This window comes from Bombyx mori, chromosome 23, assembly GCF_030269925.1.
Source record: "Bombyx mori chromosome 23, ASM3026992v2".
NCBI classification, from domain to species: Eukaryota; Metazoa; Arthropoda; class Insecta; order Lepidoptera; family Bombycidae; genus Bombyx; species Bombyx mori.
In genome coordinates, this window is record NC_085129.1 from 17,611,522 (window position 1) to 17,627,626 (window position 16,105).

Consider the following 16,105-nt stretch of genomic DNA (forward strand, 5'->3'; position numbering starts at 1 on the left):
CGTTCGGCCTCACAACATACCATCAGTAAAAGGCTCTTCAAACGCATCCCATTCATTTCGATCTTTTGCCTTTCGCATCCACTCCCTACTAGCGGCTTTGACGAGGTCGTATGTCAGCCTTGATAGCTGTCTGCCTACGTTACAGCGATTAGGTAGCGAAAGAAATTTAAAAAAAAACCCTACCTAACTTCCAGTTTGTTTCGCAATTTGCGCCAGTTTAACCAATCTCCTTTTTCTTCCTACCTAAGCTGATGATAGCCTTGAGAGGCTATTTCAGCGTAACCTTAACTATTAGGTGAGCTCACGGGGCTCAAATCTGACGACGTTGCTAATACGAACCCTAGCAAAAGCCGTGCTTCGCAGAATCTACCACCGGATCAGAAACGCGACCCACTGAGAAGATCCGGCGAGAAACTCAGTGGGCTGTGTCTGTGGGTTAATTTACTCGCCGAGCCCTTCGTCGCAAGCGACAGGTTCGACGAGAACCATGGCCGGTGCTTGAGGTACCTAAAACCACCGTTAGTGGATCGGGAGGATCCGAAATGACGTGTCCTATCTCTAAGTCCGCGCATTCTCGACAAAAAATCGATCGACCTGCGCTTAATCGTTTTGATTATACAGCAAAAACCGGGACACGTAAATGACACACTTACACGGGCGTTCATTTAAAATGGTAAACGGAAATCGAATTAATGTATTATAAAAGAACAAAAAAAAACTTGCGTTGCTCAGTTTTAAATGAACGTATAGCTTCTAAACCGAAGAACTAGATTGCCTCACGATTAATGACACGGAACAGTTGAACCTTTCTATTTTATTTTATTCTATTTGTTTTATATTTCTATGTTAGCCTTTATCATTTTCGTCCATGATATAATTTAAAGATCTTGGTAGCAGTCCTATCTTCAAATCGCAGAGCACAGGCAGTTGCGAAATAATACCTATACTAACACACTTTTATAAATTGGAATTAATTACGCGGATGTTTTAGATTTTTTTTATCGAAATCACAGTTTTGTTATTTTGTTTTACTTCATGAAACGACCATAGACCTTTATAGTATTCATACTTTAGTGGAAACGACGGACATTTTTTCACTTGTCAAGACTCCTATTGTCACTGCTGTCTGTTTAAGTTTTCTTTTATTTTGGAGTTTCTGTATCTATCAACTCCAAGAGTCTATGGACATCAACAAGCAGCGACCGCCGCAATTAAAACTAAGCAATTATTTCCAAATCATTACCTAATTGAATTAGATTCACTTGAATAGTAAAGGACGTGTTGGCTTCAACAATAAAAAAAAAACATAAACTGTCAACCAAACAGTCACTCAAACATATAATATTTGACATCATCAATATCATAATTTTTTTTAATTTTATTTTTATTATTTATTCTGAATCTCCGTTATGGTTAAAAAGGACAAGAAAAAAAAAACAGTAATGCGATTTTCAATTACATCTTTGTGTTCTGCATCAACGTCGAGTTAATTGTCAATTACACAACTATTTCCGTTCGAAGATGCCTTGTGCATTCACACGCACGTGTTCGGTTTCACGTTCATATTACGGTCAGCGGGTGCACTGGAAGGTGTATTTGTAAGTGAAACGAACTTAACACGTGCTCACGAAATCATAGCATCATTATAAAAACAGAGAACAATAAGAAATAGTTTTGACCGGCCTAAATACAGTAGAAAATGGGGCACAATTGGAAATAGAATAGGTATACCCGGCTAAAGAAGCAGCTAAATATATGGCTATGCTCCTCATTGCATCGATAATCCTCAATGCTGAGGGTCGTGGCCTCCTACAATAACTCTTCTCGTGACTGGCAACGTGCACTGAAGTGTTGAGAGTAGAGAGTTTGGTTATATTTATAACACAATACCCATGTTCTTGCTGTGGTGATACTCTCTCCTGCGGGCCCCGATATGGCCGGCTATAGGCACATCCACGAATTACCTTGTTGGTATCTTCGACAACTATATCTCTCCTTCAGCCCTGCTTCTCATGTCTGTGGATCCACCCCTATTCATGAGTTTCGTCCTCACGATGTTATGCCACCTTTTCTAGTCTCCAGATAGTCCGAGAGTACCGTAGATTATAGAAACAAGGTTGTTGCGAATCTGGTCAGATGAACGTCCATATCGGCAAGTCAGGGTTTACATTCTTCGGAACTTTGTAGTACCATGAATCTGTTTTGCATTATCTTAGGCAGATTCGGTGGTGCTGTAGTTAGCTGCCCTGACTATTGTGGCGAGGGTCGTGGGTTCAATTCCCGCTTTGGGCATTCGTGTTATGAACACTTTCGTTTGCTCTTTGTCTGGGTATATATTTGAACGTATATACATGTGTATGTCAGTATGGTACCCATAACATAGGGAGTCCTAAATTGGGTCCACATGACCAATTCGTGATTTGTTACCAGTTATTTATTATTATTATTTATTGCAAGCTAAAACATTGATGCGTAATCATTCTCTGTCATTTCAGGAAACCACCAAAGAGCCGCCAGGTAGAAATTGAGATTAACACCTCACTTGTTCCGGTAGCTGTGCGACCTCACGTCGCCAGTTATGAGTTCATTCGTCCCTAGTCTAGCCGGTTTCATTACCCGCACAAACAGCACAACTTGGTACGAGAGAGAGAGCGAGAGAGAGAGAGAGAGAGTCATGCTGAGACCAGAGGACGTTACATTATAAGAATCAGATAGCAACGGCATTAGAACTTGGCATGCTGCTTCTACTTTGAATACTTGTTTTTTCATTACATCATCTTAACTGATTTCACGTATTCCCCTTAAGCCCAGTGTGCTTATTGCGAACAACAGAACAACGCCCCTAGAGGTAAACCTAAGCAAAATTTGCAAACTCCATACAAATTTGAGTTAACTTTTACGCTATCGAGAACGTTAAAAAACTCGCACTAAGCACACTGGTCTTTATTTTGTTCCAAACGTATCAAACCAAGCCAAAAATAGCACCTTCCCTCTTCTCGTAGATTTTCCGGAGAATTGGCAACGTTCTCCGACTATTGGTATAAGACGATCGCTACCTGACATCCACTGGTGATAGTTTACCATATCCACCACCGTCCTATCTATTTCGGCAGCAAAACAATCATACGCTGGGTCGTGATGATCGGGCCAGTCGTCCTGCAATATAATTGAGATTTTGACTCCAAGTCGCAATATTGGTGGCGGCAATGTAAGGGAAAGTTTTTTTTTTATAACTTAGATGGGTGGCCGAGCTCACAGCTCACCTGATGTTAAGTGGTTACTGGAGCCCATATACATCTACAACGTAAATGCGCCACCCACCTTGAAATACAAGTTCTAAGGCCTCAGTATAGTTACAACGCCTGCCCGGCCCTTCAAACCGAAACACATTACTGCTTTACAGCAGAAATAGGCAGAGGGGTGGTACCTACCCGCGTGGACTCACAAGAGGTCCTACCACCAGTAAACTAAACCAGTAAGTAAACAGTAGCTCCGGAAACAACCAGTGATCAGCTAGGCCATGAAAAACTGAAAGTTAACGATTAGTATCTATCCCCAGAATCTGACATTCAAGATGAAGTACTTGTCGCGACGACGAACCTGGAATTGGAACCAGAGGAAGTCCAGTTCACTGACACCTCGTACACCAGCGCATCGTTTGAATCTCTACCACCAATTGTTGAAGGTAATTTTCACTAAATCCACATACAGTATTCAATATTAGGGATATCTCATGACGCCTTCCGCTCTAAAATTAGGAGTAGACAGTAGAGATCTTCTCAGCGGGTCGCTCGCGATTCCGATCCGGTAGTGGATTAATTCGCGAAGCAGTTGCTCTTGAGTTGTTAGGTCTCCCTTGGAGGCGCTCGGGTAGCTGTTAGCAAACCCCGCCCCTTCTGGCTGAGCCCTTGCTCGCCCACCTGTCCTTGTGAAATTGAAAAGGCCTCCGGGCCACCGGTAAATCCTCAATCATAAAAAAAGGATATCTCATTCAAGTAAATTCAGGTTTAAGCAAACGTCTTAGTGTAAATTATCTCGCGACACTACGCTACTGTCCTATGCGACTCACGACATATCTCATTCTCGCTTTCCATGGTGTCTCAAGTGTTTGATCAATACCGGTCTCCTTAGATACATACACGTGCGACGTAAAGGGAATATCCGGTTAGTGAAAGCGATAAATATGCAATCTTTATGCGTGTTTTTTCATTCGTAAACAAATATATTATGTTTATGCATTTGTTTAGGGTTTCATGTTGTGTCGTGTTTCTGTGTATTGGTTTAGGGTTAGGCAGTCCAAAAAAAAGCGACGGTAAAACTGTTGTTTTGGTTCCAAGAACGACTTGCTATCGTATTTTTAAGACTGTAAGGAAATGTGGTACGCGTGATTAGCTGCAGAATGTATGAGTAGTAGAAGTTATATTATGAACATTAGAATCCAAATTAATAAAAAATAAACTGGTCTCATTAATGATTTTATTTTAATACATGCGTAGTAATAACGAGTCGCGATAAATCTACTTTTGTTTTATCTTAACTTTTAATCTGGACCAGTCAGACACCCAAATTTTCGATTCGATTTTGATGCGATTCTATATCTTGTAGGTGGAGGCTACGTAAGTGATAGTTTGAATCACTTTTATCTCACAAAGATTTATGTCCGTAAACCAAGTTTAACGCACGAAAGAGTAAAATTTATTAATGTAAAAAGAAAGTGTAAATCCCAAGAACTTCAGATTCCTTTCGGAAAGCTCAACAAACTCAGCGAACGCGTTGGTTCGGCCAATATAATTGAATTTGAAGAACTCAAAACGGTCACGCGTCAGCCACTGATATGCACACACACATAAATACTCCGCTCGTGCCGCTATCCGCTCCAGCTGTGTCGACACGTCAGACAGCTTCTTTTGTCTTTGCAATATAGGTGAAATTTAGTAATATTCGCCAAAATAAGTTTGACATTTTTTTGAGTTTATGAACCCATATGCAAGGATGCTTTTTTGTCGTATTCGTTGTTCGAAAAACTCTAAACGAATTTGTTATTTTCTATCTCGTTCTGTCGCGTTTAATGGAATGAACATCCTAGAACTACTTTTGTTGAGTAATTCAGGCCTGTCATCAAAAAGTTGAAACAATTGATAAATTAATTTTTGTATGAAACTAACAATTACAGTTCAGATTTCCTTCAACATGATCTACTTTGTTGATAATATATCCACGTTTCGACTTGATATACCCATTGCGAGACACCCTGTATAATCCCAGGAACCTTTAATGTACTATCCGTGAAATTTCGCACCGCTGTGCAACGTTAAGCCTATTCGTTTCGTCGCCAAAGCGACTGACTGTTATGTTCTTATGTTTTCAGAACCCAAAGCGAAGAAAAAGAAGGGGAAAAAGACAAAAGAAACCGAGGTGAGCCAATGTTAACCAAAAGTGATGATTTTTATTTCCAAAATACATCCGTAGACGTAGACATAGACGGCAATGATGAAGATTTAAAACTGCTAGTTGAATTATTGAATGAGATCGATTCTAATTATTTATTTATTGCTTAGATGGGTGAACGAGCTCACAGCCCACTTGGTGCTAAGTAGTCACTGGAGCCCATAGACATGTACAACTTAAATGCGCCTGCTTCACGGTAGAAACGGGCAGGGTGGTGGCACCTACCCGTGCGGACTTACAAGAGGTCCTACCACCCGTAAAAAAGCTATAAAAAATAATCTAAGCAATAAAAAAAAAACTAATTAAAAATTAATAAAGCCCGATTAACTTTCTAGCCCCATATGTTTAACAGAGACATTTGTATCAGCAGATATCATTTTAGAATTTTCTCTAGACTACTTCGACGTCGATCCCTACTTGTGAAATTTTGTTCCGCAATATTTAATGTTTAAATGGATTTACGTATTATTTCTTCTTGGTTTGGTAATTATAAAGTACTAGCGGACCCGACATACTTTGTCCTGTATTCACAAAATGAATAAATGAATGGATACACAAAAATTCATTCAAGACGATCCAGCCGCTTAGTTGCAGTATAGATTAATAACCTAGATACCGACTGCAACGTCATCTGCCGGGTTGATTTGTGAATCTAAACCATCCAGGGCGCCACCTAAACGTTTAAAAAAAAATCATTCCAATCGGTCCAGCCGCTTAGGAGGAGTTCAGTGAAGAAGCGCACAGAAGAAATATATATATATATAGATTTGTTGAATAGTTTGGGATTTTGTAAGTCTCTGCACTGGTTATATTAGACGCTAAGTGCCCGATACCATTGGATCGAAAAATATGTACGACTACATGACACAAATCATGATTTAAATCACTTTCTAGGCATTGGAAGTATCGAAAAAGGCGAGCAGTGAAATGTTTCAGTGGTCCGAGGAATCATTGGCTGGTTATAATTGATTGTTTCTTTATAATTAAATTGCAATGCTATCAAATTACATTCACCGACATACGTTATGGTACAGAAATAAAAAATCAGCAATAGAGCTGATATCGCGCGCAATGTAATGTAAATGAGATTGATTAGCTTACCTCAATACAGAATACGCCAGCTACCGTCAATATACATCGCGGCTTCTTAAATAATCTACTTAAACATCAAGTATCATAACAAACACTTTAAAACTCTCAATTCGCTTCTTCCGCTTCGCTTCAGGTGATCCGTTCGCTGTTTCGCTTCGAGTAGTTCCGGTTACTGACTGACTGCGTGCCATCTCTGCAACGCTTTTATAGCCGATAACTCATCCCTATCACTATCGAGAATATTCCACACATTTCTAGTAGCAGTTCCTGCTATCTGACAATAGACGGCGCTGTACTTCTCGAGCGTTCTAAGTGCTACTAGATCCTTCGATATTCGTTCAACTATTCGGCGATAGATGGCGTTACTCTTACCGGCATAACAGTAAGTAGGCCTCTTACACGGTGGAATGACGACCTATTGAAGCTCGCATGGAATAACATCGTGTAATAAAAATCAATTAGGATCAATCAATCAATCAATCCTTAGGATGCAAGCAGTGCAGGACCGGTCGTTGTGGCGAGTCTTATGAGATGCCTATGTCCAGGAGCAGACGTGAACTAAAAGCAGCAGTAATGGACCGTGTTCCGAACGCTCAAGACTCATAGTTGCATGTATGTTGTTTGCTAATTATACATTCTTAAATATACAGAGGAACAGCTGAAGGTGGAAGAGGAGCCGGTAGAAAGTCCGAAGAAGAAAGGGAAGGGGAAGAAGGGAAAGAAAGATAAAGAGGATATACCTGCCTTCGAGAAGGTTTGAGTACAAGTTTTTTTAATTTCTAGGATTAGTGGACGAGCTGACGTCCTACCTGTTTAAATGGCTACTGGAGCGTATAGACATCAACTGTTTAAATGTCACCACTCACCTTGAGGCGTCAGTTCCAAATTCAGTTTTATAGTAAAACGTCTGCCCCACCCATCAAATCGGAAACCATTACTGCTTCAGGGCAGAAATAGAGAGGATAGTGGTACCTTCCCGTGTGGACTCATGAGACGCTCAATCTTGGAACCTGGAAGAGGGCTAAGGGAACTCTTGAAGAGTTTTTAAATTTTCCCAAATAACCTCACGGGTCGCATGAGTGTGTAACAGATATCCAGCCTTCAAACCTTCATATCCTATCGCGGCAGAAATAGACTGGATATTATACACATTTATCTAGAGCAGGGATTCCCCAAGTGGTCCCCGTGGGGGACCACATCGGTTTCCCGGGGCTCAACCTAAAAAAAACTTGCTTTTGGGGGTCGACGAAGTCTGATTAACACAAGTTCTGATTTGAAATGTTAAGTATTACTGTATACATTGCGTTTTGTGTGTGTGTGTGTTTTTTAATAATTACTACCCCAAGTTTATTTACGTAATTTGTATCACGAGTAATTATAACTATTAATGACACTTGATATTAACTGAATTTTATGTCTAATTATTTTGTTAAATGTTGACGAAAAAATGGTTTCAAAAACAACTAACTTAACCGACCCCAAACTTTTTAAAATGGTAAGTATTTGGTACCAGTAGGAAAAACAAAACTAAAGATGGCATTTTTAATGTAAGTAGCGTTCGTCTAGTGGTCGGAATTCGACCATAAATACTTTAAATTATAAGTTTGAACATTATTATGCCTATACTGTCAAAGACTATACTTCTATAATCACCAATTTCGCCAAAGCGACACTATAGACAAATATTATTAATCTATTCTCAATTTGACCACAGATAACAATAAACAAAAAATTATAATATATACATGTGTGTGTCAAATACATGGTAGTGTGTGTAATTTATTTATTATTACACTACTTCTCTATATTCTCTACAAGTGTGGAAAATTTCATACTCCTCCGTCCGCGCAATTTTCGTAAAAAGGGGTACAAAGTTTTTTGCCTTACGTATTGTTATATAGATTTGGTTACGCGGCTCTGAGCTATCTGACTTCGTTTTGAAGAAAGGATCTACTGCCCAAAACCTGATACAGAAAGGCCCAAAGCTGTGACGCTGGCCTTATAACAGAATACCTTCTTTAAAAACTTGTCGGTATATGAAGAACCCCACAAAACAGTTTGATGCGTGCACCGTATATATAATCGATCATGTATTTTTACGACACTATAAATAAAAACGATATATATACATGCAATGTAAAGTTGTGTCGTACGCCTGTATATTAAAAACTGTATTTGTTATATGTTTGTTTGTTTGTACTGTTGAATTTTAAAACAAAAAGGTACATTACTTGGTAATACATGTTATATTTGAATAGAGCGTAACCTTAGCCTTTTGTCGGTTAATTCATAATTATATAAAAGGCTTTGTGAATATGTGTACTTTATTAAAAAAAATGCCTTTATTATTTTATTTTTTATTGCTTAGATGGGTGGACGAGCTGACAGCCCAGTATTTTTGTCTTAAATTAACCAACACGGCTGATATTGATCGGTTCTGATATTATTTTCATATAATGAACATTTTAATCCCAATTTTTTTATCGCCCAGGCGTCTCAAGTTGAATTAATATCTCATTCATACCAATGAATATCTCATTTTTATATTTACAAATTAATTTTTTTTAAAACTAATTTGGTCTGTTTGCATCGTCTTAAATTTTAATAAAGTCGGTAGAACGGTCTACGTTTAAAAATAAGAAACGATTGCTTAATAAACTTACAATATTTCTACAGTCTCAATTCTACAATATTTCACCTTTTTTTATTGCATAATTGGTTGGATGAGCTCACAGCCCACCTGGTTACCGGAGCCCATAGACATCTACAACACAAATGCCGCCACCCACCTTGAGATATAAGTTCTAAGGTCTCAAGTATAGTTACAACGGCTGCCCCACCCTTCAAACTGAAACGCATTACTGCTTCACGGCAGAAATAGACAGGGTGGTAGTATTTGAAGTCGTCGTGGCCTAAGCGATAAGACGTCCGGTGCATTCGTGTTGAGCGATGCACCGGTGTTCGAATCTCAGGCGGGGACCAATTTTTCTAATGAAATACGTACTCAACAAATGTTCACGATTGACTTCCTCGGTGAAGGAATAACATCGTGTAATAAAAATAAAACCCGCAAAATTATAATTTGCGTAATTACTGGTGGTAGGACCTCTTGTGAGCCCGCGCGGGTAGGTACCACCACCCTGCCTATTTCTGCCGTGAAGCAGTAATGTGTGTCGGTTTGAAGGGTGGGGCAGCCGTTGTAACTATACTGAGACCCTTAAAACTTATATCTCAAGGTGTGTGGCGCATTTACGTTGTAGATGTCTATGGGCTCCAGGAACCACTTAACACCAGGTGGGCTGTGAGCTCGTACACACATCTAAGCAATAAAAAAAAAAAACCTACCCGTGCGGACTCACAAGTGGTCCTACCACCAGTAAAAACCACCTCCAATTCCAAGACTCGGATCCACCTGAACCCTAGCTCGGAATCACTGACTGCGTAAATTATTCTTGAAGACTCACAAACAGTTAAAAATACCTGTTATAAAATAACTCATCAGAAAATGACGCGTTACAATAAAAAAAAGTCCACGCGAGTGAAATCTCGGGATCAAGCTAGTGTTGTTTATTCACAACTTCAGGAACATCGTATATGCGATATTGGAAGCAACCGTATTATATTGTCTAGGCTTCGCCGCTCTATCAAACGACCGAATATTTTTTTGTATAGTTATTTATTAACCAAAAAAATAATAATCAAAATTCTGTTGCTGTCTTACATATACAAAAAACGGTAGACAGACAATGATTAACTTATAAAGAGAGTTAATTGTGACGACAGCCGAAAAATTGGAAAACCATGAATAAGAAGGAAAGGGAAGCGTGGATGCTGCAGAGGATCGAGGAATGGAGGGCGGAGAAGGAAGCGGAAAAGTTAGTTATCGCTCCAGACCTAATCTAGGATTTTTTCCCTGCCTATTCTCGTATTTAGAACAATCGAACCAGACGCGTGGGGTCTTCGATCGATCTTCCGAACTTTATTATTTACAACCACAGCTTCCAATATATACATCGTCATAAAAAAACGAATCGTATGCTCTTCCCAGATCTCGACTACTTCTCCAAATGATACACAAATTTAAGGAGGGGTTTACGATAATTAGATAGATAGCTTTCCTCATAAAAAAAAGAATCATATGCTCGCCCCATATCTCGGCTGCTTCTCCAAATTAAAAACAAACTGAAGGAGGGATTTAGTATAATTAGATAGACAGCTTTCCTAATAACATAGAGATCTAGTTCCTTAGATAAACTTAGGCAAAGTAGATAAAATCATGCCGGTTCCATGTTTCAAGTACCCAGCAAAATACAGAAAAAGTCATTTAATATGTTTTGAGATTGCTCAATGAAGACTTTTCTATTAACTTTTTGGCAGACAAGCAATCCTGGCGGGGGCAAAGGAGAAGAGGATAGCTCTGGCCAAAGAAAGGGCGGAGCTGATGGCCAAAGACAACGCCGAACAGGAAATAAGAAGGGATATACTGCAGAAGATCGTAAATCTGTTTCATCGTAAGACTTTTTGGGTTATTTTTATTCATTACAGAGGAGATATTGCGACGAGAAATTTTTTTCCTGCCTATGCTGATAGCCTTGAGAGGCTATTTCAGCTTCACCCTAACGTGTAGGTGAGCTCACGGGGCTCAAACCGGAGTGATGCTGACCCTAGCAAGAGCTATGTTTCGCAGAATGTACCTACCACCGGATCGGAAACGCGACCCACTGAGAAGATCTGGCGAGTAACTCAGTGGGCTGTGTCTGTGGGATAATTCGCTCGTCGAGCCCTTCGTCGCGGGCGACGAGTTCGACAAGGACGGTGACCGGTGCTTGTGGTGCCTAAAAGCACCGTTAATGGATCGGGAGGAACCGTAATGACGTATAATCGACGAGAATGGTGATCGATATTTGGAGTGCCTAAAAGCACTAAGAGTAGATCGGGAGGATCGGAAAGGTGGTGCTGGTGAAGGTAGCAGAACCTTATCCCCTCGCCTGGATCGCTCCACCATCATATGGCGTTCTCAATACCGTTGTAATAACAGTATTTTTATTGCTTAGTTGGGTGGACGAGCTTACGGCCCAACTGGTGTTAAGCGGTTACCGGAGCCCATAGATATCTACAAGGTGAATGCCGCCGCCCACCTTGAGACGTGGGTTGTAAGGGTCTCACTTTTAACAGCACATCGGCTGCCCCGCCCTTTAAACCGAAACGCATTACTGCTTCACGGCAGAAATAGGTGGGGATGGCAGTACCTACCCGTGCGGACTCACAAGAGGTCCTGCCACCATTAAGTCGTGATAATTATCGGGAATTTGAAACGAAAGAGCGGTACCACGAAATACTTTGTATTAATTGAGTTAAATGTTTTATTGAACGTTACTTTTATACATTTCAGTGTTCGAGAAGAGAAAAATGGACTTCGAAAACAAAAAGCAGCTCGAAGCCGAGGTATTCATGTCCTTTTAAATCATTCCCATTAATTGAGGTTTGTATCTTCGCTAATTTCTTCTTGTCAGTACATTTAATACTGGCACTTGGGCGTATTGTGAGACCGCACGGGTAGGTGGCCCCAGACCTCCATAAGCCTTCATAATAAATACTAGTAGGTGGAAGTTAAGACCTTTTTTTTATTGCTTAGACTGGTTAATGAGTTCAGAGCCCACCTGCTGTGGAGCGAGAGAAGTGGCGATTGCTTGTGAGGCGCATAACTTCTGCCCCCAGCAATGATACCGAATGACGATCACGAACGCTCTGACAAGAATGATAAGACAAAGAAAGTATAGTAAAACGGTTTACTGCTTCACGGCAGAAATAGCCAGGGCGGCGGTAACTACCCGTGCAGACTCACAAGAAGTCCTACCACCAGTGAAAGAAAGTTGCCTCTCTATTTTGTACCGTATGATCCATGGGGAGTGCTCTGAGGAATTATTTGACATGATACCATCATCTCGTTTTTACCATGGCACTGCCCTCCACCGGAGCAGAGTTCATCCATGCTACCTGAAGCCACTGCGTTCATCCGCAGTGCGTTTCCAGAGATCTTTTTGCCACGTATCATTCGGCTTTGGAATGTGCTCACCTCCACGGTGTTTCCCGATCGCTATGACATGTCCTTCTTCAAACGAGGCTTGTGGAGAGTACTCAACGGTAGGCAGCGGCTTGGCTCTGCCCCTATCATTGTCGACGTCCATGGGCGACGGTAACCACACACCATCAGGTTGGCCATATGCTCGTCTGCCTACAAAGGCAATAAAAAAAAAAAACTGAATTAAGAATAGCTCATAATAGTCTTGGGAGATGTCGTTCATTGATGGAGGATGTGATTGAATTGGTAACAATCAACAGTGGCAGCAGTACCTTCGCTGTGACGGCCTGCCGGATCCTCGGGTGGTGACACAGATGAACACGTACCTCCACGTGTGGAAGGGAAACTCTGCGTGCGACGACGAAGAACTTAACCGAAGATGCGTGGAAGTTTTACCGGTGGGTTTCTTGTTTTTATTTTTCAATTTTTTTAAACGACATTGTAGCGTGCTACATTAGCACATACAGTCGCACTAAGCACGTCATTACGGATCCTCTCGATGCATTAACGGTGCTTTTAGGTACCTCAAGCACCTATCACCGTCCTCGTCGAACCCGTAACTTGCGACGAAGGGCTCGACGAGCGAATTAACCCATAGACACAGCCCACTGAGTTTCCCGCCAGATCTTCTCAGTGGGTCGCGTTTCCGATCCGGTGGTAGATTCTGCGAAGCACGGCTCTTGCTAGCGTTCGTGTCATCGTCAGGTTTGAGCCCCGCGAGCTCACCTACTAGGTAAGGTTACGCTGAAAGGAAAAAAAAGATGAACTTCTTTTAAAACGGCTTGACCGATTTTGATGAAAATTTTGCATTCGTGTGAATTCGATTAAGATTTAAATTCACAATTCGGTCCACTACAAAAAAAAAATATTATTACAATAATATTTTATAATAAAAGCGTGAATTTTTTGGATTTAAGACATGTGTAGTACTATAAACTAATATATCCATAACTTATCTAGAGGTGTAACACTAGCTTAAGCGACATTTATCTTTGTAATTATAAATGCGTTTTATTTGATATCGGCAACAACGGTCCGATGTTTTTAATTGAACTTAATATTAATATTATAAAGCTGAAGAGTTTGTTTGTTTGTTTGTTTGTTTGAACGCGCTAATCTCAGGAACGACTGGTCCGAATTGAAAAATTCTTTCAGTGACAGATAGCTCATTTATTGAGGAAGGTATATTCATAACTTATTTAGAGGTGAAACGCTAATTAGTTTAAGCGACATTTCTTCTTCGTAGTCGTACACTCTTGACAGTGGTCGTGGTCATGCATTAGTCGGATCCTGCGATACCGATGCTCTCGCGATGCGACGCCATGTGACACGATGTTTCGCAGAGTGAGAGCAATCATTTATGTTGCAGCGAGTCACAGATTTTATGAGGTCGGTCCATGGTGTTGGAGATCGTCCGCGAGATCTTTTGCCCTCGACCTTCCCTTGCACCACCAACCGCTCAATGGAGTCCTCATTACGAGTGATGTGCCCGAACAACTTGAGGATTCGTGTTTGTACTGTTGACGATAGTCTTTCCTTGATGTTGAGCTCTTTCAGGATCGTAACGTTGGTACGGTGCGCGGTCCACGGAATTCTGAGGAGACGTTTATCTTCGTACATTGCGACATTTATCTTTGTAATTTTATAGATGCGTTTTATTTGATATCGGCATCAATATTAAAAATTCCGATGTTTTTAATTCAACTCCAATTAAGCTTACTCCATTCAAATAGCCGAAGATTTTTTTTTACTATTCGTATATTCGTATCCAAATTTTAAACTTTAAATGGCTCTATTGTAAAGTTGCAAAATTGGTGCTTAAACCAAATAGCTATATATATAAATAGATATCTATTTTTGGGGAAGTCGCTCTTTAAGTTTAAAAATGTTAATATTTATACTTAATATCTAGTAGTAAAAGATAAGCCAATATTTAAGAAGTACATAATTACGACTATTCATCATGGTGAAATTATAAAATCTCCCTTATAAGATACACAAAACCACACTATATCCCCATAGACGCAGGCCACTGCGGATGACTTTGTTTACGTTGTTGACCACTTAACACCAGGTGACTCGTGAACTCATTAAACGGTATAAGCCATAAAATAATCTATATATATATAGCGGCTGGATCGATTTGGCTAACTTTGGTCTTGAATTATTTGTGACAGTCCAGAGAAGGTTTAAAAGGTAGATAAATATGAAAATACTCGGAATTAAATAAAAATAAAAATTTTGTTTTTCCTTTGATGTGTCCCCCGTCGGACGCATTCCTTTTGTTTATTTTAAGTTTATTTTATATAAAAGTTTAGGTCTTTTATTTATCGATTGTGGCACTACGAAGTCTGCCGGGTCAGCTAGTTATTAATATAACAAATATATTATGTTGCAGATGCTGGAAATGTTAGAAGAGTTCGTAGCCAATTCTCGACAATATACTCCGTTGCAAGCCCAAAGTTATAACGAGGTAATTAATATTTATAAAAACTAGTGGTCCCTCAGGAGTCGAAATTCGATTATAATTAATTGAAATTATAACTTTGAACATTATTATGGTTCTATTATCAAAGACAAAATACAATACACAGGGTGGTGGTATTTACCCGTGCGGACTCACAAGAGGTCCTACCACCAGTAAAAATGTAAAAATGTTTGTTTTGTACCTTTGGCTTCCTTATTTAAATAAATGATGTTGTCTGAATCGATATAGGTTTTTATCGATTTTCTTCTATTCGATGTTAGAAATGGCTTTAAAATCTTACTCTCTTCATCAAGCACCGGTTCGATTACCTTTAATCCCAAATTAGGCTTCCCATATTAATAAATAAATGATGTTGTCTGAATCGATATAGGTTTTTATCGATTTTCTTCTATTCGATGTTAGAGATGGCTTTAAGTTCTGACTCTCCTCATCAAGCACTGTTTCGATTAACTTTAATCCCAAATTAATCGCTTTAAGGTCCGCTTAGAGTTACGTGAGCAGCTCTCGAGCGCAATACAGTACGCTTCGTATTCTCTGCTCAGAGATTTGGAGAAGAATCTTAAGTTTCATTCGATCAAGCTGGCGACTTACGAGAGGGAATTCAAGGGTCTCCGTCTGAACCTGTGGGTCGCGGTCAGGATGCCGACCAGGAAACCTAAGCCCTTGGAGCCGGATCCGTGAGTTTGGAGATACGTTACTTTAATTGCGTCAGACTGGGAAACCAGCTGGCCTTGTTTTATCGCAATGGAAATATCGATAACACAATGAAGTCGTCGTGGCCTAAAGGATAAGACGTCCATTGGGATGTAGCGATGCACCGGCGTTCGAATCCCGCAGGCGGGTGCCAATTTTTCTAATGAAATACGTACTTGACAAATGTTCACGATTGACTTCCGCGGTGAAGGAATAACATCGTGTAATAAAAATCAAACCCGCAAAATTATAATTTGTGTAATTACTGGTGGTAGGACGTCTTGTGAGTGCGCACGGGTAGG

At 40.1% G+C, this 16,105-nt stretch overlaps 1 protein-coding gene across 6 annotated transcripts in view; it reads left to right on the forward strand.

The window, feature by feature from the left end:
* Positions 1–1,316: 1,316 nt before the first annotated feature.
* LOC101739470 (dynein axonemal intermediate chain 7) overlaps positions 1,317–16,105 on the forward strand; it is a 46,028-nt gene continuing 31,239 nt past the window's right edge. For 3 of the 6 annotated variants that reach the window (XM_038019423.1, XM_038019424.1, XM_038019427.2), the window contains exons 1-12: positions 1,317–1,439; positions 2,496–2,517; positions 3,560–3,685; positions 5,369–5,415; positions 6,343–6,406; positions 7,191–7,294; positions 10,324–10,415; positions 10,918–11,051; positions 11,933–11,985; positions 12,883–13,020; positions 15,021–15,095; positions 15,588–15,787. In XM_038019423.1, the coding sequence (XP_037875351.1) occupies positions 1,410–1,439; positions 2,496–2,517; positions 3,560–3,685; positions 5,369–5,415; positions 6,343–6,406; positions 7,191–7,294; positions 10,324–10,415; positions 10,918–11,051; positions 11,933–11,985; positions 12,883–13,020; positions 15,021–15,095; positions 15,588–15,787 (1,085 nt within the window). In that variant the 5' untranslated portion in view covers positions 1,317–1,409. Of the gene's footprint in view, positions 1,440–2,495; positions 2,638–3,002; positions 3,209–3,559; positions 3,686–5,368; positions 5,416–6,342; positions 6,407–7,190; positions 7,295–10,323; positions 10,416–10,917; positions 11,052–11,932; positions 11,986–12,882; positions 13,021–15,020; positions 15,096–15,587; positions 15,788–16,105 lie in introns of those variants that run through there. The other 3 variants (XM_038019425.2, XM_062675343.1, XM_038019426.2) reach the window with 3 other exon arrangements.